This window comes from Typopeltis vanoorti, chromosome 1, assembly GCF_054136105.1.
Source record: "Typopeltis vanoorti isolate ZY-2024b chromosome 1, IOZ_Tvanoo_1.0, whole genome shotgun sequence".
Lineage (NCBI taxonomy): Eukaryota > Metazoa > Arthropoda > Arachnida > Uropygi > Thelyphonidae > Typopeltis > Typopeltis vanoorti.
The window spans coordinates 168,669,425-168,692,683 of record NC_143549.1 but is presented as its reverse complement, the minus strand read 5'-3'; the positions used below and the strand labels follow the sequence as shown (position 1 = coordinate 168,692,683).

The window sequence follows — 23,259 nt, the reverse complement described above, 5'->3', positions numbered from 1 at the left end:
CAAGAGGCCATCCCTGGAAGTTACAAAAGGAAACTGTGAGCAAGAGGGTGAGGGGTGGTTTCTTTGCGTGGAGGGTGGTTGAACCGTAGAATGCATTGCTTGATGGAGTAGTGAGAGCGAGAACGGTCAATGAGTTTAAGGAGTGGTATGATAGACTTTGTGTTTCTTAGGGGGGACCTCCCCTCAAAGAGTCTTTTGACTCCATGGAGGCCTGAATAATAATAATAATAAAATCAGATATACCTAGATGATAGATCGAGATGGTGATATTTTGTGCAAATTTTAAAAGCAGGTCAAAAAATTATTTGAGATTGAGAAACACTGTGGAAAGAGAAAATCACATACATCAATACATACAAAAAGTAGGAAGAAAACTGCAAATAAAATAAAATTTAGAAGGCAGTGAATTTAAAGATTATGAAATTTAAATTTATTATAAGCTAAAAAACAAAAAAATTGTACTAATGATAGTACAGGATTAGTACATAAAGTGGTCTCACAGCAGGAAATAAAATTCATCTCCCAGGATGACATTCATCTCTTGCCTAAAGACAATCACAAACATTCATGCTCACAGTGGAATTTGACCCCACAGATTCTTAGTTGGAGAGAGAGAGAGTATGCTACTTACTCTGCCAACCAAGCTGGTAAGTGATCAGCCTATTCACAAAAATACACAGAGATGAAACCATATTATTAATAGATGAGCTTTTTCCCAATGGAGTCTTTCATTGCTTTTTTTTCTATATGATAAAAAATATGTGAAGAGAAATGGGTTCATTAATCTCACTGCAGATTTTTCTACATGAAATGCTTGTAAAGATAATGCCTTGACATGCCTCAGAAGGATATCACTTAAAACACAAAATAGTAATAGGAATCATATATTGCACTGTTGTTTTTCTTTTTCTTGACACAGTACACTTAACATACTGTACTATAATTTTCTTGATAGACATACAATGGTCGAAAAATCATCACTATAGAGATTCTTTCTGTCATGCTTTTTAATATATATATATATATATATATATATATATATATATAAATGAGAGAAGAACCCACATAGTGAAACACTATAAAAGTTGCCTTCACTTCTCTAAACAAATGTTCACTATATTACATTACTGAAACCAGCTCATCAATAGTGAAAAAAGACAGGGAGTTTATTATTATTATTATCACCCCAAGACCTCATGGAGTCAAAGACTCATCTGGGAGGTCCTTTTATCACACACATCTCATCATACCATGTCTTAAACACACTCAAACTCCCTGCAGACACCACACTCTCAGGCAAGGCATTCCAATCATTCACAACTCTGCACAAAAAAAACCTGCCTCTCACTCCCCTACTCACACCCTCTTTATACAGTTTCCAGGGATGACCTCTTGTTCTCCCCTGATCTCTCACTAATTTCTGTAGAACTTCTCCAGTATTGATCCTATAACAACCCCTTACCAACTTGTAGGTCTCTATCATATCTCCCCTCTTCCTCCTGTCCCCCAGACTCTGCAAATTACATCTTCTCAGAATTTACAAGATATATCTGTTATTTAGGCTTGAAAGGATGCTTGGGAGAAATTTGTATGAGTGATATTGAAGATGTACAAAAAAAAATCAGATTTGGCCTTAGACAAAATAAAGGAGAAATATAATATATCATGTTTTCTGAAAGCAAACCAAAATTCCTTATTTCTCATATAATAACTATATACAGAAGGTTAAGGAGACAAATAATGATTCATTTGCATATGTGAACACTGACCAAGGGCTAGTACTCAATTACAGATGTCATCTGATAAAGCAGTCTGATTCAGCAGAAATGGGATGTGAAAAACAATGTATCCCCCAGAATCAATGATGACATATACATTTGACATCATTACAGTGAAGGCTAATTATTATTATACACCAAGGTATTTGTAGTGATCTTTTCTTTTGGAATGATGTAATTAATGCTCTATACATTAAACATCTTTTTTATAGCATATTCTTGTAAATTTAATTCTGAAGAGCATACCAGAGTCTGCAAAACTATTGAGTTAAGAAAACTAATACTGTTTTGTATGGACATTAATGAATTTTCAATAGGCATGGAAAGTAAACAGCAAAGCTTCAAGAAGGAACTTACCTCAATTCTTGTACATTTGGATATGCACATATTCTTAAAGTTTTTGTGTTAGATCCGATTGCATAGAATTGACCATTTGGATGGAATTCAGCAGCTCGAATAGCCTGTTCTTCTTCCAGTCGTGTAACAGCAATAAATTTCTGTTTGCCAGTTTCTTCATCATTGTGGTTAATGTTTTTATTTAGGGAATGACTGTTGCTGGTATTATGCTGAAATTTAATTAAACAATTAAACATGGAATTATGATTTTTTTTAATGCTACTTGTATATTCTTAAATGAAAAAGTAAAATTTAATAAGTTTTTGACTTTGAGATCAATGTGATAATATGTTCTGATAGAGATTCTTTACTGATCCATATAGAAATAATAAGACTCGTGAAAGTGTTGTGATTATCATGAGAGTAACATGCTTTCGTAAGAAACTTCTTTGACTAATCAGAGTAAAATCTAGGATAAAAAAAAAATCAGAAAGGCAAACACAATATCACTTAGTATCATTTTATTTAGATCTATCAAAGAAGATCATTATTACTACATCATTTCCAGTGGTACTCACTGTGGGAATCCTACAATATTATTATTACCTGACACCTCCAGGGAGTCCAAGGAGCCAAGCCAAGGATTCATGCCAAGGAGCCTCCGCGACTTCTATGCCTCATTCTCATGTTAAGACCATTGTTTATGGCCTTCCAACCCAAAAATATGCACTGAATGTATCACTGAAGTAATCCTTACTAGCATGGAAAAATACATTCCTCACACTACTCTGAACTGCTAAACCCTGGTTCTCCAAAAGATGTGTCAAGGCTGTACAAATAGAAAATACCACATTACATCAAGAGCTCCATCCTTCTTTAGTGCATATATTCAAGCCTGAAATAGCGGCAAGAAAAAACTATCATTGCTTCCAAAACAGAGTTTGAAAAAGCAAAAAAAAAAAAAAAAAAAAACAGGAAACTTGCAGCCTGTCCAAAGAGTAGCTGAGCGCTTTGGTCTCTTGCCAAAGCAATTGGTTGTAACTTTTGTCCAACACTATTCCTATCCCTATCATACCCATATGGCTCTATTGTATCGTCACCCACAAAAAAAAGCCAATTTCCTGGCTTCGCACTTTGCCTCCAATGCACACATAACTGACAATGGTAAATTCCACCTTCCATAACCATTCCAGATGCAATATACAACACCCTCTATATCCTTCTGCCAGAAAGAGATCAGAAAAATATTGTCCAAATTAGACACAATACATATATATATATATATATTTTAAAGATACCAAGCAATTTTATAAGCTAGGTTTTAATCCTTTTTCCCAAGTAAGCAAACAGACAAGTAAGTCAAGTTTGCACCTGAACATAGTTCAAGTCTGAGGCAACTCGTAAAGGTGGAGTAAGCTGTAAGCTCCGGTCACTTTTCCTTAGTATTTTCCCCTAATGCAAAGCACATCCCCTTGTGGAGATGTATGATGCTATGCATTAAAGGCAAGGGCCACTACCCAGACAGGTTTTGACCTTTATTGAGGTCTCGTCAGTGGGAGCCAGACCCCCCCCCCCCAACCAAAAAAAATGCCAAGGTTGAAGTAATGCAGAGCTTATAAATTTTATCTAAACAAGTTGCCACAAGGTGCTGTGACCTTATTAAATAAAAATCTTAGGATGAGAGTAAGATGTAGAAAGTTTTTTAACTTGGGTATACTATGTTAAAGATACCAAGCAATTTTATAAGCTAGGTTTTAATCTTTTTTCCCAAGTTGGAATTAAAAAAGTAAACATTGTGGGGGAAACAAATAAAAAAAGTGATCAGCATACTAATGAGGAGTACAAAATGCAAGCAAGAAAGGTGACTAGCATGGTAAGGAAGGCCAAATCAGACTATGAGAAAGAATTAGCCAAACAGGCCCATAGTCATTTTTTCCTCTTACTTGCTACCTAACAAAAAAACTCTTTTGGGCTTACTTTGGCCTTAGAATGACTTTAAATAATGCTTGTGGTGAGAAGGTCATTGAACCAAAAGAAATAGTTGAGTTGCTGAGTGATCATTTTGCAAAGGTGTATCATCCAGGTGGTGATTTTACAGTTGCTGATGTTACACAGATTCATATCAACATTGAGGTAGATGAACAGGAAGTGTTTAGCATATTAAAAAATATCAATGTGAACACAGCAGTGGAACTGGTATCAGCCCATGTACTATGTGAATGCGCAAGAGAATTGGCATTGCCTTTCACAAGGTTGTTAAATTTAAGTCTATTCTCTGGCAGGGTTCCAAGGGAGTGAAAAGAGGGTAAGATACTATCATTGTATAAAGGTGGCTCCAAGACAGAGGTAGCAAACTACAGACTACTTAATATATCAAGTGTGGTTGTTAAAGTATTGGAAAAAGTTAGGGAAAGGTAAAATACAACAGTGGGTGGATAGGAATGCGATACTATACAGTGGGCAACATGGTTTTGTAAAGGGTAGGTCCTGTCTTAATAACTCATTCATATTTTATAATCAAATGACAGCAGAATTGGATAAAGGTAATGGCTACACCATGATGCTGCTCAACTTTGCCAAGGCATTTAACAGAATACCACACGGAAAACTAATACAAAAACTGGAGAGGATGGAAATGGGTAGCATGGATAGGGACATGCCTGATGAACAGACACCAGCGAGAACTATATGGTGGGTGGAGTCTCGGCAGGGTCGCGCCATGGGTAGGAGGCGCCCTTGTGCAAAACTTTTTTCAGTGTCCCCATAAAATAAGTTTTCATGAAAATTTTTTGCAAAAAATTTTACTTTGTTAAAAGTACAAAACAGTTTATATGCATAAATAAAAATAAGTTTTATTTAACAGTAGTAGAACATTGTAATCACTGAAATTCATTAATAAGGAATTTTTAATAATAAAAATTTTCAAAAATGTTTATTCCTTAATATATAAATACAACAGAATATATATATATTTATATATATATAAACAAAAAATATATAGTTTATATATATATATATTTGCTTATATATATATAAACAAAAATTACATTTATTTTAATATAAAAAGAAATATTACATAATAAAGATAATTTGGGGATATGCTTTTAACTATATAACAATTAGTATAAATGTAGATTTATTTTACATATTTATCCATCTTGCTTTAGCCGCCACAAAATTTTTAATAATATCTTTAATGTTGAATCCATAATATTATTTTCAATTGATATATCCTTTAGACGCTCTCCAGACATTGTTGACTGCAAATAATATTTTAATTTATTTATTCAGTTTTGAAAAACTTCTTTCCCCTGATGCTACAGATATTGGTAATGTTAAATAAAATACTCATCACAAGTGCAGTATTCGGAAACGTGTTGGTTAATTTATTTACATATATATAATTTAAAACAACCTGAGGAGCCGACTCTTTTTTAATAAAACATTGCAAAGTTTTTAATTCCTCAAATAAAGTCATACCATCAATATCGCGATTGTCGCTCAGTTTTAAGTGAAATCTGTACAGTGTTTCATTAAATCTTCATCGCTCCAATCTTTTATTTTGCTAATGTCTCTTATAACTTTAAAGTCCTCGCTATGTTGTTTTAAGAGTATGAATCTTTCCGTGACTGAAGTTATTGTCGTGTCTAAAATTGTGAAGAAAAAATTTATTTTAAAATTTTGTTTAGGATCATGCATTGTCTCATTGATGCTTCATAACCAAATATTTTTGTTTTTGTTCTTCTGCGAATGTTTAGAAAAATAGGATTAATATTAAGATTGTTTGCTACTTCTTTTGCAGTTCTAATAGTATTTTCAAACTATTGGTCTGTTCGGCAAGTATTTAATTCTTGTATAATATAATCAAGATTTTCTGTAATTTTTCATATATAAAATGTTGGATTCTGCATTATTTTGCTTGTAACATTTACGAGACTTAAGATTTCGTACCAAACATGAACAGAGCGAATATTTAAACGAATAAATCTTTGAAATTAAGTTGCCTGCCTGAACTCTAGAATCAATATCTTCAGTTTCATCTTCCGTAATATCAAAAAGAGCCTGGTAAATTTCCTTGATATTATTTTTAAGTGGCTTTATTGCTTCTACTCTACTTTCCCACCTAGTAGCAGAAAGTGGATTCAAATTTAAAACATGAATGTTTTTTTAATATAGCCCAACGCATCACAGATATTGAAAAATAATTATATAATTCCTGTATTACCCCAAGAAAATTTAGTTTCACAGGATATCTTAACTGCATCATTAACTACCAAATTTAATGAATGAGCAGCACACAAAATAAAAAAAAGCCCTTTAATTTTTTTCAAGGATTTTTTTCTGCAGTCCATTATGTTTGCCTCGTATTAGAACTGTTATCATAAGCTTGGCCACGCAAATCCAAAATATTAATATTCAATAATTTTAAATACTTTTTTATAAATTGAAATTGTCCTTGCCCAGTGGTATTTTCTACAGATTGAAAACCCAAAAAAATTTTCATGAATTTCTGCTATATTTGTATCTTTATTTTGATTAACAAATCTGATAACAATAGATAATTGTTCTGCGTGGCTTATATCTGGAGTAGTGTCAAGAATTAATGAGTAATATTTTGCCTCTTTAACCATTTCTAAAATTTTTTGTTTTATATCTTCAGAAATTATACAGATGATTTCATTTTGTATTTTATCACCTAAATAATGAGCAATGTTCCTTTTTTGTGATGTCTGGATGCGATGCAAGTGTTCTGCCATTATCAAATCAAATTTAGCAACAGTTTCTACTAACTTTAAAAATTGCCATTATCATTTTCAAAAAGTTTTTGTGAAGAACCTCTAAAAGCTATACACTGTCTTGATAAAAATTGTATTATGTAGATTAACCGCTTTATAACAGATTGCCAATATTTTTTCTCAGTTTTGTATAATCTTTGTTATGTGCAATCAATAATGCTTTAATAAATTTACGTGCAAACAATGTTTCTTAATCAACGACATTTTAAGTTTGCTGTATTTTGAACAGTTTTAATGTGCACGGAACTTGTTTCATGTATTTTTAGTATATGACTGAAATGTTGCCAATCGTTACAATCATATTCGTTAGAAAGTTGTGAATTTTGACTACTGAATATTTTGCAATGATAAAAGAAAACCGAATTTCGCGATTCTAAATAAACTAAATATAACTTCGTAAAAGCTTTTCTCCATTTGCTAAAGTTCAATAATAGTATTAATCGGAAAACTTGCAGCCAGATTCATCTTTGGGAAATTCTTTATTAACTACTTGACACAGGCAATGCTCAACTAAACAATCTCTAACATTAAATGTTAATGCTTAACATTAAAATTTAAAGTAAAATTTGTAGTTTTGTGTTTCGCTGAATCGGAATCCAATATTTCTTCTGCTGCAACTTCTGCAGACAGTCCAGTCAGGCCAGTTTCATTTTCGCATGTAACATTTGTTTCTTCATAGTTATCGTGTGTCCTCTCTTTTTCTGTAGTAGAGCTACACGGAGTACTTGCTTCGGCAGAACTTTCTGTTCTTCGTTTTTTATGTGGTCCTGAAGTTAAAAATTTATTCAGTGATCCAGCCAATTTATGTTCCAGTTATACTCGTTGCAATTGTCTTTTCCTGTTTTATGCACCAGATAACTTCTTTGGCTTTTTTCCCGACATCTACGGGTTAGACTTTAAAATAAGAAGAGCATTAAAAGTTGTCCACCAAAATAAATAATAATTTCTGAAATTTTTCCCTTAAACTTATTTTTTAACCCCCTTAACCGACTATTATTTTTAAGGTGAATGGCCCAAGACTGACTATTTTTTTTTTTTTTATTACAGAATTTGATTTTTCAGATGTTTTGAATAATAAGTATGCTTACATTTTAGGTATTTTTTGAAAATTAAAATGTAGAGATGTTAGCCACTGATTGATTTCTCAATTCTCAATGATTTTTATTTAATATTTTTTTACATTCTGGTAATTGTTTAATAATTAAGAAATTTCTAAAATATTAAAATTATTTATTAAAGAAATTAGCAAAAAGACCCCAACCCCAATGTCTTCCAACCAGAACAAAAACAAATATATAAATAAATCTCTTATTGAAAATTATTTATTTTCTAGACGTCTACCCAACATAACAAAAATCTTTTGTTTTCAAAATAAGATAATTAACTAAAATTAAACAATTTAACTGATTTTGAAACTTAGCAAAAATATAATAGATGTACTTACTTTACGTGAATAATAATCCAAATTCACAAAAAATTTACTAAAGAACAATAAATATATTTAATAAAACTAAAGGCAACTGCACAGTAACATTGTTACTGTAACACACAAAATGAAATGATGCAAAAATACATCAAGAAAGGGCCAATTGCAGTATGTGTAAACAAAGATCATCTAAAGAGTTTTATAGCTCATAAATAACCTATGTTTATTAATTTAATTCGAGCCACGTCAGCCTGATGTGCCGATAGCCTATCCCGCATATATATATTGGATTTTTAGCTATGGTCCCTCAGCTGATTAATATGTTTATAATTTATAAACTATTCTCTTTAAAATTTTATTTGTCTATCAAAAATAAGTACACAATTAAAATCAAAGTCAAATTGTCCAAAGTCACTTAAACACAGAATACACAATACACTCAATATGTTTCACATTCAAAATTAAAATGACGCCAAAAAAAATGTAAGAAGTGCATATTTGGATAGACGCTATTTCCTCTATCCAAATTCGAAGCAGAATTTAAGAAAACGAACATCGAAATATACACCTATGTTTCAGACTAAATATTTTTGGATAGATCAGTGTTTCTGAAACTTCAGATATCTGTGTACCCCTTCTTTAAATTTTCATTATTACCAAGTACCTTTTCAAAATACCCTTATCAAAATAATAACAATAAATAAAAATATATTTCATTGTAAATGTCTGTTTTATTTGAATTTAGATGTACATTTAAACAAAAAAAATATGATTTATTTTTAATAGAACAAAATTTATAGATACTATACATTTTTACTTAATATAAATAATTTATCATCAATGAGAGTAGTGAAATTGCTTATTTCTATGTCTGCTATATTGCTCTCTTTTGTGCGTTTTATAAATCCAGTCTTTAACCAATGATCCATACGTAACAATTTGAAAGCTAAAAAAATTACCGTATTTACTCGACTATAACTCGCACTTTTTTCCCAAAATTAAAGCTAAAATATCATGCTGCGGGGATTTTCGGAAACTAAAGTTTTCAGGAAAAAATACTATAATTTTTTTAACTTTCAAATTGTTAAGTATGGATCATTGGTTAAAGAATTTATAAAATGCACAAAAGAGAGCAATATAGCAGATATAGAAATAAGCAATTTCACTCCTCTCATTGATGATAAATTATACAAGAAACTGCTATATACAGCAGGTGCTTGGAGGGAAGATGTGATGCATTAGTTAGTGTTTATTTCCAAGTTGTCTGTAATTGCACTATTTGTTGAGAAATATATTACACAGTCTGCAAATGATGTCTGTGAACCTTATCCAGTGACATGATAAAACTAATTGATTTTCGTGTTTCTGCAGTATAATGGCTGTTGGAGATGGTGTATTGTTTACTGCAGGGAGCAAGTTATCACTCAAATGTGAAATTTGGGGCGATAGAGACTCGCAATTTGAGTTGGAGAATTCATGCATAATATAATTTAATATATATATATATATATGACTATAAAAGTTTATGAAATTTACATCATATGATACTTTATGGGTTGTTTCCTTAAGTATCTAATAAGTGGGTTCTAAAATGTTTAGTTTTAGTATGTATGACTATAACTTTTTTATTAATAAAATATAATAAGCACATATTTAACTGTCAATGAAAAATGGCGCCTTTTTTATTTGGTAAACTAAATGCTGTATTTTATTTTTGTAAAATATCTTGTTGCCATAATATGGCTGAACGAGCGCTCACCCTTATTAAGCAGCGCCGTGAGGCAGGCTGCCTCTATTCTACATCCTGTTGATGGTACTGGGCAAAGCACAGCGTAAGAATGAATTCACGGTCTGTCTTAAACTAACAATTTCCACTAAAAATATAATAAACAATCGAGAATATTTATAAAATTTTCGCTGAGTTGATGCTTACTCTGTGAAATAAAATCTGTGGTAATATTGATAACGTTTCACTTCAAACAATATAATTCAAGAGTAAGAAAATGTATATTTTTTTTTATTATTTCCCATGGTGAAATGGCGCCCCTATCTTCAAGTGCCCTTGTGCAGTGCACAATCTGCACAACCGCACTGCTCAGCCCTGAGTCTAGGAGAATGATGGTGACTAGTGGAGTACCTCAGGGTTTGGTTCTAGGGCCACCACTTTTTAATTTGTATATCAATAACATAGGGAAAATTTAAGAGGGGATATTCAGTTGTTTGCTGATGATGCAAAACTGAGGAGAGCAATAATTGTTAAAGGTGTTGTAGATATCCTGCAGGATGACTTAAATAAATTGGCATTGTGAGCAAAGGATAATGACTGTCAATTTAATGTTGCAAAATGTAAGGTTATGCACTTCAGGTTGAAAAGGCTATATATGGTGTATCATATTGATGGTATTGGTTTGCAGGAAATTGATGAGGCTAGGGACTTGGAGATAATGGTGGACAAGTTCAGAGGGCATATTGCAAAAGTTGGTAAAATAGCTCAACAAATTACTTGGATGTTGAAAAACATGCTAACAAGTAAAGATAAGCTGCTCTCCAGCCAAAAGACTGCGGGTTCAAATCCTGCCATGGGCACAGATGTCTGCAATTGTCTGTGAAAATACTAGTGGTGGTGGTTGGCAGTAAATGGTATTGGTGTAGATGATGAAGATAGTTGCGGTTGGTGAAATGAGTGGTGGAGATGGAGAGTAGGTGACCTCCCTCAATGAGCCTTTTGACTCCCTGGAGGTGTTACGTAATAATAATGATTATTATCCCTCTTTATAATGCTATGATTTTGCCACATCTTTGCAAAGTATAGCAATGTTATGATATAGCATTTCCCCTTATCCAACTCAGCTGTCATTTCTTTTAAAGAATGCGAGTCAATTACTAAGATGCGATTTCCTCTTCACAAAGCCATGCTGTCTCCCATAAAACATGAATCATATTCCTATTCTTATCATATTCATATTCCATTCTTACATTTTGATGTTAACTAACTTTTTGAATATCTTAAGCATCCCTCCTGAGATACTAATTGGTATGCAATTGGCTATATCTGTTTTGAAGTCCTGTTTGTGTAACAGGGTTATCTTGTGCTCTTTGGACTGTGCCAGTTCTGACATTTAAATGAATCAGTAGGGACACTGCTCTCCCTCTTCTACTTTCCCTTAACAGACAAGCTGATATCTCATCCAATCCCATAAAGATGTAATAACAGACAACTTCACCAAGTTCTATTCATATAGCTAAAAACATCAACTTGTGATACAGCTAGTACAGGAAAAAGAAAAAATGGACACTGAGAAGTGAAACATGTTTGCATTCCCTGCAGTTACAATATGCTCAGGTTACCACATTCCAATTGTTTACCTCTATCCATACAAAACGTTTTCTTCTCACTCTCCGTGTGTTAAGGCTTAAGTGCTGGGAAAAACTCATGATGAGTTTAATGGGGTGAAACAGCACTGGGAAATGATTAAAAGAAATTTAATGCTTCCAATATTTCATCTCAGTTATTTCATCTTGTCACTCCATTAAACTGTTATCATGAGATTTCCTCTCACATCTTCTTATACAGTTCCCAGGGATGACTTCTTGTTCTCCCATCTCCCATACTTCTAAGAAATGACTGTTATCTGATTAAAACACCTCCTACCAACTTATGTGTCTATCATATCCCCATCCTACCCCATCCACTAGATTCTGCAATTTGCATTTTCTCAACCTTTCTTCATACTCAATATTCCAGAGACCAGAAACCACCTTAGTCAATCATCACAGTGGCATTTTCTTCATCCTTTTCAAAAACCAGGTGACCAAATCTGTGCACAATAGTCTAGATGGGACCAAATCAAGGCCCTATCTCCTTACAAGTTGATGTGCTCCACATCACTGCTAGAGTTCATTGTGCCATCCTCAATTTTAGCAGTATGTCCTCTAAATTTTAGGTCCCTATCTACTATTACCATCAGATCTCTTATTTTCTCCACCTCCTCCAATATATTACCACCAACTGTATACTCAACATCCCATCTTTGTTTTCTGAATTTTAAAACCTTACAGTTTTCAACATGGAACTGGTACCCACAGCCACCCATTCACTCAGTCTGTTCAAGTCCTCTTGTAATACCACAAAATCTGTTCTGCTTCTCATAGTCCTTCCCACCTTTGCATCATCTGAAAACAACTGAATATCCCATTCAAACCTTTCTCAATATCACTAACATACAAGATTAGCCTGTGTAGCTCAGTGGTTGTGGCGTTTACACACCACCGCACTTGGCCGCACGAAGGAAGACTTGGTTTCGAGTCTAGTCGGCGACTAGAGGAAATTTTTCTAAGCCTTTTTCGACCGGTTCCCGAGTTAGTCGATCTCTAGCACGGGCAAGCAGGTTTTTTCCTCCCGGAAACTCGGGTTTTTCGTTCTGTAAACTCAAGAAAATCGACTGTAGAACCCACATTATTTCAGACATTAAATATATTGTGTTAGGGTTAGGGACCACGAGATGGCGGCACATTTTTGAGCCGTCTCTCTTCACTGCGTACCGCTTAATTAGTGATAGCCTTGGGTCATCTGTCTCTGATTAGGTACCAGTGGAGATTGAACTGCCCACTCAGTCTCCAAAAAGTTAGATAGGGCTAAATGGCCTCGCCTACTCCCGTATACGGGAATAAAAAGGCGTTAGCTGATTTTTTGACTAACATACAAGATTAACAGTTTGTATGTTAGAGATACATCACTAGCAACTTTCATTTTCTAGGATACTGTTCTCCTATACACAGTTTTCTGATACCTATCAGACAGTCAATCTTCCAATCTAACACACTAATTCCCCCCCCCCCCTTTCTTTTTTTTAAGATTACATGGTGGTAAGCATTCATAGTGAAGAATTTATAGAGACAAGAACACACATGTTGAGGTTATCATCAGGAAAACATGCATATGTACAGGACACAAGCTACATGATACTGCACCAAAGAAAGATAAATCTCTCATTCGCTCAGTCTGTTTAAGTCCTCTTGTAAGACCACAAAATCTGTTCTACTCCTCATAGTCCTTGGCAACTTTGCATCATCTAAAAACAACTGAATATCCCATTAAAACCTTTTCCAATATCATTAATAAACAAGATTAACAGCATAATGAAGCATTCAGATTTATCTTATTTTGTGTAGTGTCATGTAGCTTGTGTTCTGTACATTTTCTATAATTTTTCTATAATTTCTTTATCTATAATTAACAAAATAAAATTCAGTTTTATTTTGTTAATTATAGATAAAGAAATTATTCCAACAGGTGTTTTTATCTTCATGAATAACACACTAATCTGTTATCCAACCCCATTCATTTTCCAGTTTAATGATCAGCTTATTATCATGTGGTAATCTATCAAAAAAGCCTTTGTAAAATTAAGTATACGAGGGTTGTTTGAAAAGTTTGGTAAATTTCCAATAGTTAATGAGTACTGCAAAGACTGCACATTGTAGTGTGACTAAGACAATATTAGGACTTTGGAATGCTTGGAGAAAGATTGAAGAAATTTGGATTGCAGAGTTTGGCGGATGGGAGAAAAAGAGGTGATATGATAGAGACTTTTAAAAGTTAAGTCAGAGGATTTTATTGGATTAATCTAGAGGGGATTATAAAAAGAGTAGAAGGTGAGAGAAGATGAACCAGAGGCCATCCCTTGAAGTTATGTAAGAGTGTGGTGAAGAAGGGTGTGAAGAGTAGATTTTTACATGGAGAATTATCGGTGAATGGAATGCGTGACCAGAATATATTGTTAATGCAAGGAATATTAGGAATTTTAAGATTTGGTAAGATAAATACGTTGTCAGTGGAATGAATCTTCCATAAAAATATTACTACAATAAAGGTGTAATAATAATGATGATAATAATAATAATAATAATTCTTTCTTCTGCTAGCTAATTAAAAGAACTTCCTAGGATTTTTTGGGGCTTCATTAGCTAACTGCTGCTCATACTGCACTTTTGCTATTCTTATCAACCAAGTCATCCTACTTGCCTGTTCTTTGTACTCCTCATGGAATCATTACCACTCATCATGAGTGGTAAAGCTTCCAGAAGGGACAGGGTACAGCATTTTTCGGCAGGATAGGAAAGGAAAATGTGGTGGTGGAGTACTGCTTATGATAAGTGATGACTTATGTCCTCCAAGAGTGGAGGCTTTGGAAGGCAGTGACACAAATGGTTTTGAAAGCATATAGTGTGAGGTAGAAGTGGCCAAGACAGGATATTTAGTGGGGTGTTGCTATAAACCAGGGGTCACAGAGGGTGGGGAGTAGGAGATGTTTAGGCAGTTGAGCTTAGCAAGAAGAATGATTGTTATGGGAGATTTTAACTGCAGCAGTATAAGCTTCTTACTACTTGCATTTTCAAGAGGAAAATGGAAGTAGTCAGAAGGGAATAGAATTTCTGGAATTCTTGAGGGACAAATGTCTTCGGCAGCATGTAATAGAGGGAACAAGAGATTCAAGAGTTTTGGATTTGGTCATAGCATCAGAAGAGCTGATAATAGGTGAGATGACATCTCTCCCACCAGGTGGAGAGAGTGACCATATGATTTTGACTTGGAAGATGAACAGACTTGCAGGTGTATCAAAGAAAACGGAATGTATGTGGAATTATAAGGCAGGTGATTATATTAGTCTTAGGTATCAACTAGGGGCAGTTCCATGGAGGGCAGAATTGGAAGGCCAGGATATCATTAGTGCTTGGAAAATTGTAAAAGGTTATTGGTTAGCAGTAATAGTAAGCTGTATTCCACAGGTGAAGAAGTGGACACAATTTGGTGTAAAGTGGATGACAAACGATATCAAACAGGAACTGCAGTTGAAAAAGAGATTGCAGAAGATATAAGGAGAGGGATGGAGGACAGATACACAAAGAATATAAGATGCAGGCCAGGAGAGTGACCAGAATGGTGAGGAAGGCAAAACTGGAATATGAGAAGAGATTGGCAATAAGATCCAAAGAAAATCCTAGAGAATTTTTTAGCTATGTGGCCAGTAGGTGGAGAAACGATTATGGAAGAATGACATTGCGGGATAAAAATGGGGATAGAGTGACTAATGCAGAGGACATAGTGGAGTTGTTCAATGAGTGCTTTATTGGAGTATTTCATCCTGGAGGAGGTTTTAATACTAGAGGGATAGGGCAGGTTTAGAGGTGCAAGAGGAGAGTGTGTTCCAAATACTGAGTACTCTAGATACCAGAAAAGCTGTTGGATTGGATGGCATTTCACCATGGGTTTTGAGAGAATGCGCTAAAGAACTGACAGCTCCATTGACCTGACTTTTCAATAAAAGTCTGGCTGCGGGAAAGATACCCAGGGAATGGAAGGAAGGTAAGGTAGTGCCGCTACATAAGGGCGGTAGCAGACTGGAAGTGTCTAATTATAGGCCTGTTTGTGTGTCGTCAGTAGTTAAGGTCTTGGAGAAATTAGTGAGGGACTATATACAGCATTGGGAAGATGAGGGTAATGTTATCTGTTAATGTTATGTGCTTTAGTAATATGACTGCCTTTTATAATAAAGTGACAAGAGTACTGATAGGGAAAGGCATATACTGCCATTTTTTTTTATTTTGCAAAGGCGTTTGACAGGGTGCCACGTGATAAGCTGATTAAGTTGCAGCACATGGGTTTAAATGTCGGGTTAGTCAAATGGATTCAGGATTGGCTGACTGATAGGTATCAGAGAGTTATGTATGGTGGGGAAATATCAAGGAAGCAGAAGGTTGCAAGTGGGGGTTCCACAGGGCTCAGTACTAGGACCTGCATTGCATTGTTCAACCTTTATATCAATGATATTGTCAATGGATTGCAAGGGAACATTCAGTTGGTTGTGGATGATGTGAAGCTGGGAAAGGTTATCAGTAATAGTGCAGATGTGGCAGCCCTGCAACAGGATTTGAATAAACTAGACAGATGGGCAAATGAATGGGGGTTTCGGTTCAATGCAGCAAAATGTAAAATCTTGAGGTTTGGGATCCATTGATGGAAGGATGCATACTCGATTGGAGGAGCTGTACTGGAGGAGGTAGGGGAGATGAGATCTGGGGGTAATGATTGATAGAAAACTGAAATTCAGGGAGCATATTGCAAAGATGGTGAAGGTAACTCAGAGGATTGCTGCAATACTGAGAAGGATGCTGACCTGCAGAGATAAAAGAGTTATCATTCCATTGTATAAGACCCTGATCAGACCACACTTACACTATTGTTCTTAGATTTGATCCCCAGGATTTGAAGGAGATAAATTGACTGTGGAAAGGGTACAGGCGGATAACAAAGATGGTTTCAGGACTGTACAATATGAGTTATGAGGAGAGTTTGGTGGATAGAAGGAGAGGTGATATGATCAAGACTTTTAAACTGTTGAGAGGAAGTTACAGGATAGACATTGGAGAGTTCTTTCACTTCGTGGAAAGGCAGGAAGGAGTGATGACAAATGGCCAACCCTGGAAGTTATGAAAGGAGGCTGTGCACAAGACGATGAGGAGTGGTTTCTTTGCGTGGAAGGTGGTTGAACCTTGGAATGCATTGCCTGAGAGAGTGGTTGGAGCGGGAACGGTCAATGGGTTCAAGGAGTGGTATGATAAACTTTGTGTTTCCTAAAAATGACCTCCCACGATGAGTCTTGACTCCATGGAGGCCTGGATAATAATAATAATAATGCCTTATTTCTCCAGTCTGCTTGCTTAATCTCTTAATTCATTCATTTCACGTCTAACTTAATTAACCTTGTGATTCTTGGATTATATTTATTTATTTATTTTATTTATTTTTTGGATCTGGTGTTGTGACAAGAGGTGGTGATGGTGTATTTGAATGGTGTTATGAAAAGTGCTTTTTCTTCTTAAATTATACTGTGCAGAATTGTATAGTAATTATTGTACTGTGGTATTGTGGTTTTAAAAGTATTTGCTTTGGTTGTTATCTTGATTAATGTGGAAGTGCTAGCTAACACTATAAAAATGGTGGAAATGGCAGCAAAGAAGTGTATGCCAGCAGTACGGAAGATCTCAACTAGTAGATTAAGTTTTTCCCAGGACTTTTTGCAGTGGATAAGATGCGACAATTGTTTTATATATGCATCCAAAAACATTAAAGATTAATGGAGTGTTAGATTGAACACTCATACTATCTCTCTCACACACACACACACACACTCTCCTAAACACAGACTAAGTAAATCTAACATCCTTCCATAAAACCCATTTATTGATCAGGTTAGATGTTAATAAGGCTGTGGGAAGAGATGACATATCACCATATATGTTTAAGGAATTTGTAAACAAATTAGCTATGCTCTTGATCTAGTTATTTAATGAATGTCTTGGACACGATAGGTTCCTAAGTAGTGGAAAGAAGAAGGCAAAATAATATCACTCCACAAGTATTATTCTAGGATGGAAGTTTTTGAATATCAACCAGTTTGTATATCTGCAGTTAAGCTGTGTGTAAAGGCTTAGTGAAAGAAGGGTATAAGGACTAGAATTTTTACATGGAGAAATGCTAGTGATTTTAACACGTTACCAGAATGCATCATGAATCCTAGAAGGATTTTAAGGTTCAATATGATATGTTGCTGGTTCAGTGAACCTCCCAAGTTGAGCCTGCAGACTCTATGGAGACTGATGTGATGACGGTGATAATAATAATATGCAGGCACACAAGCAGTACAAAGCACAGGCTAGAAGGAAACCAGTGTGGTAAGAAAGACAAAAGAAGAGTATGAAAGGAAAGTGGCAGTACAGTCCAAACATAATCACAAAGAGTTCTTTTAGTATGTTGCAAGTAAAAGAAAGATTGCAGTAATGAGAAAGACAAAAGGTTAGGTTATATGGAAACTGGAGGTGCATAGCACATTACAGCTCTGATGTGAATACAGTAATGAGATTAGATTGTATATGGTTTTATGAGACGGTGCTAGGGAATTGGCAGTGCCTTTGACCATGTTATTTATTATTATTATTATTATTATTATTAAACAAGACCTCATGGAGTCAAAGACTCATCTAGGAGGTCCTCTTATCTCACACACATCTCATCATACCAGGTCTTAAACACATTCAAACTCCCTGCAGACACCACACTCTCAGGCAAGGCATTCCAATCATTCACAACTCTGCACGAAAAAAACCTGCCTCTCACTCCCCTACTCACACCCTCTTTATACAGTTTCCAGGGATGACCTCTGGTTCTCCCCTGAAAGTATCAACCAGTTTGTCTAAGTCTCGGTTCTGGTTTAGTCCCAAAGAAACAGAAAGAGGGGAAAATAGTTCTACTGCATAAAGAAGGCTCCAAGACTGACATAACAAATTACTGACCAATCAGCATATCAGGAGTTGTTGTCAAGGTACTGGAGAAGCTGGTCGAGAGCAAAATGCAGAAATGGATTTCATGACTGGATAAAGCTGGCCGAGTGGTTAGCGTATCTGCTCTCCAGTCAAATGGCTGCGGATTCGAATTCCACCATGGGCATGGATGTTTGTGATTGTTCGTGAAAATACTAGTATTGGTGGTGGTCAGCAATAGATGGTGTTGGTGTAGATGCAGTTCATTGTAGATGGAGACAGAGCTGTAGAACAAGTGCCCTCCCTCGATGAGTCCATGGACTCCCTAGAAGTATCATGTAATAATAATAAAGGTAAATCAGTTTACAGTAATACTACTGTAAACTGATTGGAATTCCACAAGATACTGTGGAATTCTAATCAATAAATAGCAGCACATTAGGATAGATATAAAGTTGATGTAGTGGATAACAGGATGGTTGATGAAGAGATATCAGAGAGTAGTTTATTCAAGAGTAGAGTCCAGTAGAAAGTAGGTGATAGTGGCATGCCACAGGGTTCTGTTCTTGAGCTGCTACTGTTTAATTTATACATCAACAATGTAGAAAAGGATCTGAGAGGAACTGTTCACTTGTTTGCTCATGATGCAAAATTGGGCAGAGCAACAGTTAATACAGATGATGTTAAAATTTTGCAGGATGATTTGGATAGACTGGTAGTCTGGGCAAAGGAGAATGGATATCATTTCTTTCTTTTAAGGTTACACGGTGGTCAGCATTCATAGTTAAGAATTTATGGAGACACAACACACGTGTTAAAATAATTTACTTTACTTAATATTAGGAAAGTAATTTCGACCTGTGTATTGAGATCATCATCAGGAAAATACATATGTATGAGATATAAGCTACATGGCACTGTACTTTACAAAGGTAAAATGAATCTAACTGCTTATTAATCTTTTGCCTAGCCTGATCTCTTGTGGAAAAACTAAATTAATAATATTAAATTTTAAAAAAAATTATAAATAGATTAAAAAATTAAATTTAAAACACAATAAATATAAAAATAAATAAAAAATTAAATTAAAATAAATAAAATAATAAACACAAAATATTAAAAAAAAAAATAAATGAAAAACAGAACTACATTAAACATTTCTAAATTCCTCTCGTATTGAGATTTTCTTTTCAGCTTGTTCTCCGGTAGTTCTCCACATTCCAAGAATATGGAGGACCATTCTGCAACCGGAAGTCTTAAAACTCCTATACCTTTGCACTTCCAAGTGGAAAGCATTGTAGTTATTAACATTAAAACATGAATCCCACTGTTTTGTTTAAGGTGAAACTCTATTTAAATATGTTTTAAGGGAGTTTACATTAACATCAATCCTTATACTATCCCCAACTGCATCATCATCAAACTAAATTTCCCCTGACAATCCACTTGAAATATCATTAAATAATATGAATTCAAGAACTGAATCCAGTGACACACCACTATTTACAATTATTTTCATGGATGCTCCCTCCGCATAAACAACTTATTGGTTTCATTCGGTTTTTATTGATTTGACCAATCTATTACCCATCACCATTTTCCTGTCTTGTACACCAATCTGTCATACACAATCTAGTGTATGTCTCTACAGAAGTCCAAAATATCACTGTACATGAATCTTCCTTATCCAATGCATTCATCACTTTATCATAAAATGCAAGTGGATTATGGATTGCTAAAGCAGTTACCCTTCACAAACCCATGCTGACATAAAGAATTACATCTCTGTCAAGGGAGGTAGAAAGAACTATCGACTTCAGGAGGTAGTAGAAAAAGCTATCAGACAACTGAAGTGTGGAAATGCAGCTGGAGTAGATGACATCTGAAGAGAAATGCTAAATTATGGAGGCACAAAATTTTCACACTAGCTGTATAGTATGCCCACAGATACTAGACCCTTTGACACTTCTGTGCATGTCAACAGAAGGAGAATCCATTCCGATAATATGGTAATCAATCCATATTTATGTGATGAGTTGTTTATTATTACACATTGGAAAATTAACTTCTCTTTTATGATCATTGTAGTTTTTAAAGTGGTAACTATTTTGCTTGTATAACAGTTGGAAAATTTTAAGTATAAAGCATGTGATTTCACATGTTGGTAACCAATTCGTTCATCACCATATTTCTTTCTCTCCTTCAACATGAATTGACTCTTCTTGGCAGTCTGCCAATGAGAGCTCTCCCTTCTGTGGTCAAACTATATACACATTTTGGATGAGTGGAAGAAAGCTCTCATAGTACTCATATATAAAGTTGAAAATTAAACTGAATGTGAGGATTACATGGGGAATGTGAATACTGTGTTTGATATTATTATTATTATTACCCAAGACCCCCATGGAGTCAAATACTCATCTAGGAGGTCCTTTTATCAAACACACAGATAATCATACAGTGCTTTAAACACACTCAAATTCTCTGCAGACACCACACTCTCAGGCAAGGCATTCCAATCATTCACAACTCTGCATGAAAGTAACCTGCTTCTCAATCCCCTTCTTATACAGCTTCCCGGAATGACCTCTGGTTCTCCCATATTTTCTGTAGAACCTCTCCAGCATTGATCCTATAACAACCCCTTAATAACTTGTAGGTCTCCATGATATCTCTCCTCCTCCTCCTGTCCACCAGACTCTGCAAGTTGCATCTTCTCAAACTTTCCTCATACTTGACATTCCAGAGGTCAGAAGCTACCTTAGTCAGTGGCTTCTGGACCCTCTCCAACATCTCTTCATCCTTGTGAAAACCAGGTGACCAAATCTGGGCACAATAGTTCATGTGTGGCCTAATCAAAGCATTATACAATGAAACAAGAATCTTCCTACTTCTACAAGTCAGTGTCCTCTGCATCATTCCCAGAAGCCTCTGTGTTGTCTTCACAACTTTGGCTATGTGTCCCCTAAATTTCAGATCCTTATCCACTATCACCCCCAGATCTCTATTTCCTCCACCTCCAACAACATATCCTCACCAAGCATAAATTCTGCATCTCATTTTTGTTTTCCAAATTTTAAAACCTTACATTATGCAACATTGAACTCATATCCCCATTCCCGTGCCCAATCACCTATAAGATTCAGGCTAACATACCTGCCAAGAGACTAAGAAAAATTGTGGAGGAGAAACTTGGGTAAGAATAAAGACTATCAGGATGTAAAACTATCATCATCCTTGAGAGTCTTTATTCTTACCCAAGTTTATCTGGATTGTACAAAAATTTTGGATTGCTTGTCATGAAGTGCAAGAAAAGCAATAATGATCTATACATAACTTTTTAGATGATGGAAAAGGCATATGATAATGTAAATATGACACGATTTGTTCAAAATACTACAATTAATTGCGTTAATGAGATATTATGCAGAGCAATATTTATTATTTACAACATCTCCATGGGGTCTGGGAACTCCTCGTGGAGATACAAATCTACCATCATACACACAAATCCTATCATCTGATTGGTGAGTGAGTGAATCCATTCCACTCACTCACCACTCTCCATACAAAAACTCTGGTCTGCACACTCCTACTAATCACATTCTTACACAACTTCCACAGATGACTAGCAGCCATCTGTGGAAGTTGTGTAATCTCTGACTATTTCTCCTATACTACAAAATTTCACTTGCATCAAATTTTATAAAACTCTTTAATATCTTAAAAGTTTCTATCATGTTCCCTCTTTTCAAAATAAACTTTGTAAACAACAAATCTTTAACCTATCCTCATAGCGAGTATTTCACAGACCTGTCACTATCTTCGTCACTCATCTCGAAATCTTCATAATCTGAATCAAGAAATCCAGGAGACCAAATCTGTGCACAGTAGTGATATGGCCAAATCATAGCCTTATAAAGAGCGATAATTCCTAATAACTTGCCTTCCCATTATGAATAGCATCATACGTGCCTGAGAGGATTGTGTGTGCTATGGATCATGGGATACATACTAAGGTAAGTGATATAAGTCATTAGTTTACTTTACTTGTTAGCATGTTTTTCAACATCCAAGTAATTCATTGATTTTACTAACTTTTGCAATATGTTCTCTAAAACTTTAACTCTTTGCCCACCATTATCCCCAAGTCTCTAGCCTCATCAATTTCCTGCAGTCAATACCATCAATATGATACACCATATGCAACCTTTACAACTCGAAGTGCATAATTTTACAACATTAAATTGACAATCGTTAACCTTTGGCCACAATACCAATTTATTTAAATCATCCTGTAGGACATCACCTTTATCAACTACTGCTCTCCCCAGTCTGGCATCATCACCAAAGTTGATTATTATTCTTGGTATCTCTCCTGGAACTCCGCCATTGCTGGTCCCAAGCCCGGATGAGAAAGGAGGAAGGTTGTACTTGTGGCTAGCAACTATAATATAGAAAGAACATATTGCTACAGAAACCTCAACCATTATTGTAAAACTTATTTTGAGGCCCTAATCCTCTGCAGGGAGCAAAGAGTTAGGTTAGTTCTCCTGAGTCTGGCTCCCACTCATCAAAAACTGATGAGACCTCAATAAAGGTC

At 35.1% G+C, this 23,259-nt stretch overlaps 1 protein-coding gene across 1 annotated transcript in view; it reads right to left on the bottom strand.

The window, feature by feature from the left end:
* LOC150110632 (WD repeat-containing protein 47-like) overlaps nt 1–23,259 on the bottom strand; it is a 264,760-nt gene that overhangs the window by 96,198 nt on the left and 145,303 nt on the right. The window contains exon 4 of the mRNA XM_090403442.1: nt 2,136–2,344. Coding sequence (XP_090259568.1) covers nt 2,136–2,344 — 209 coding nt within the window. The remainder of the gene's footprint in view (nt 1–2,135; nt 2,345–23,259) is intronic.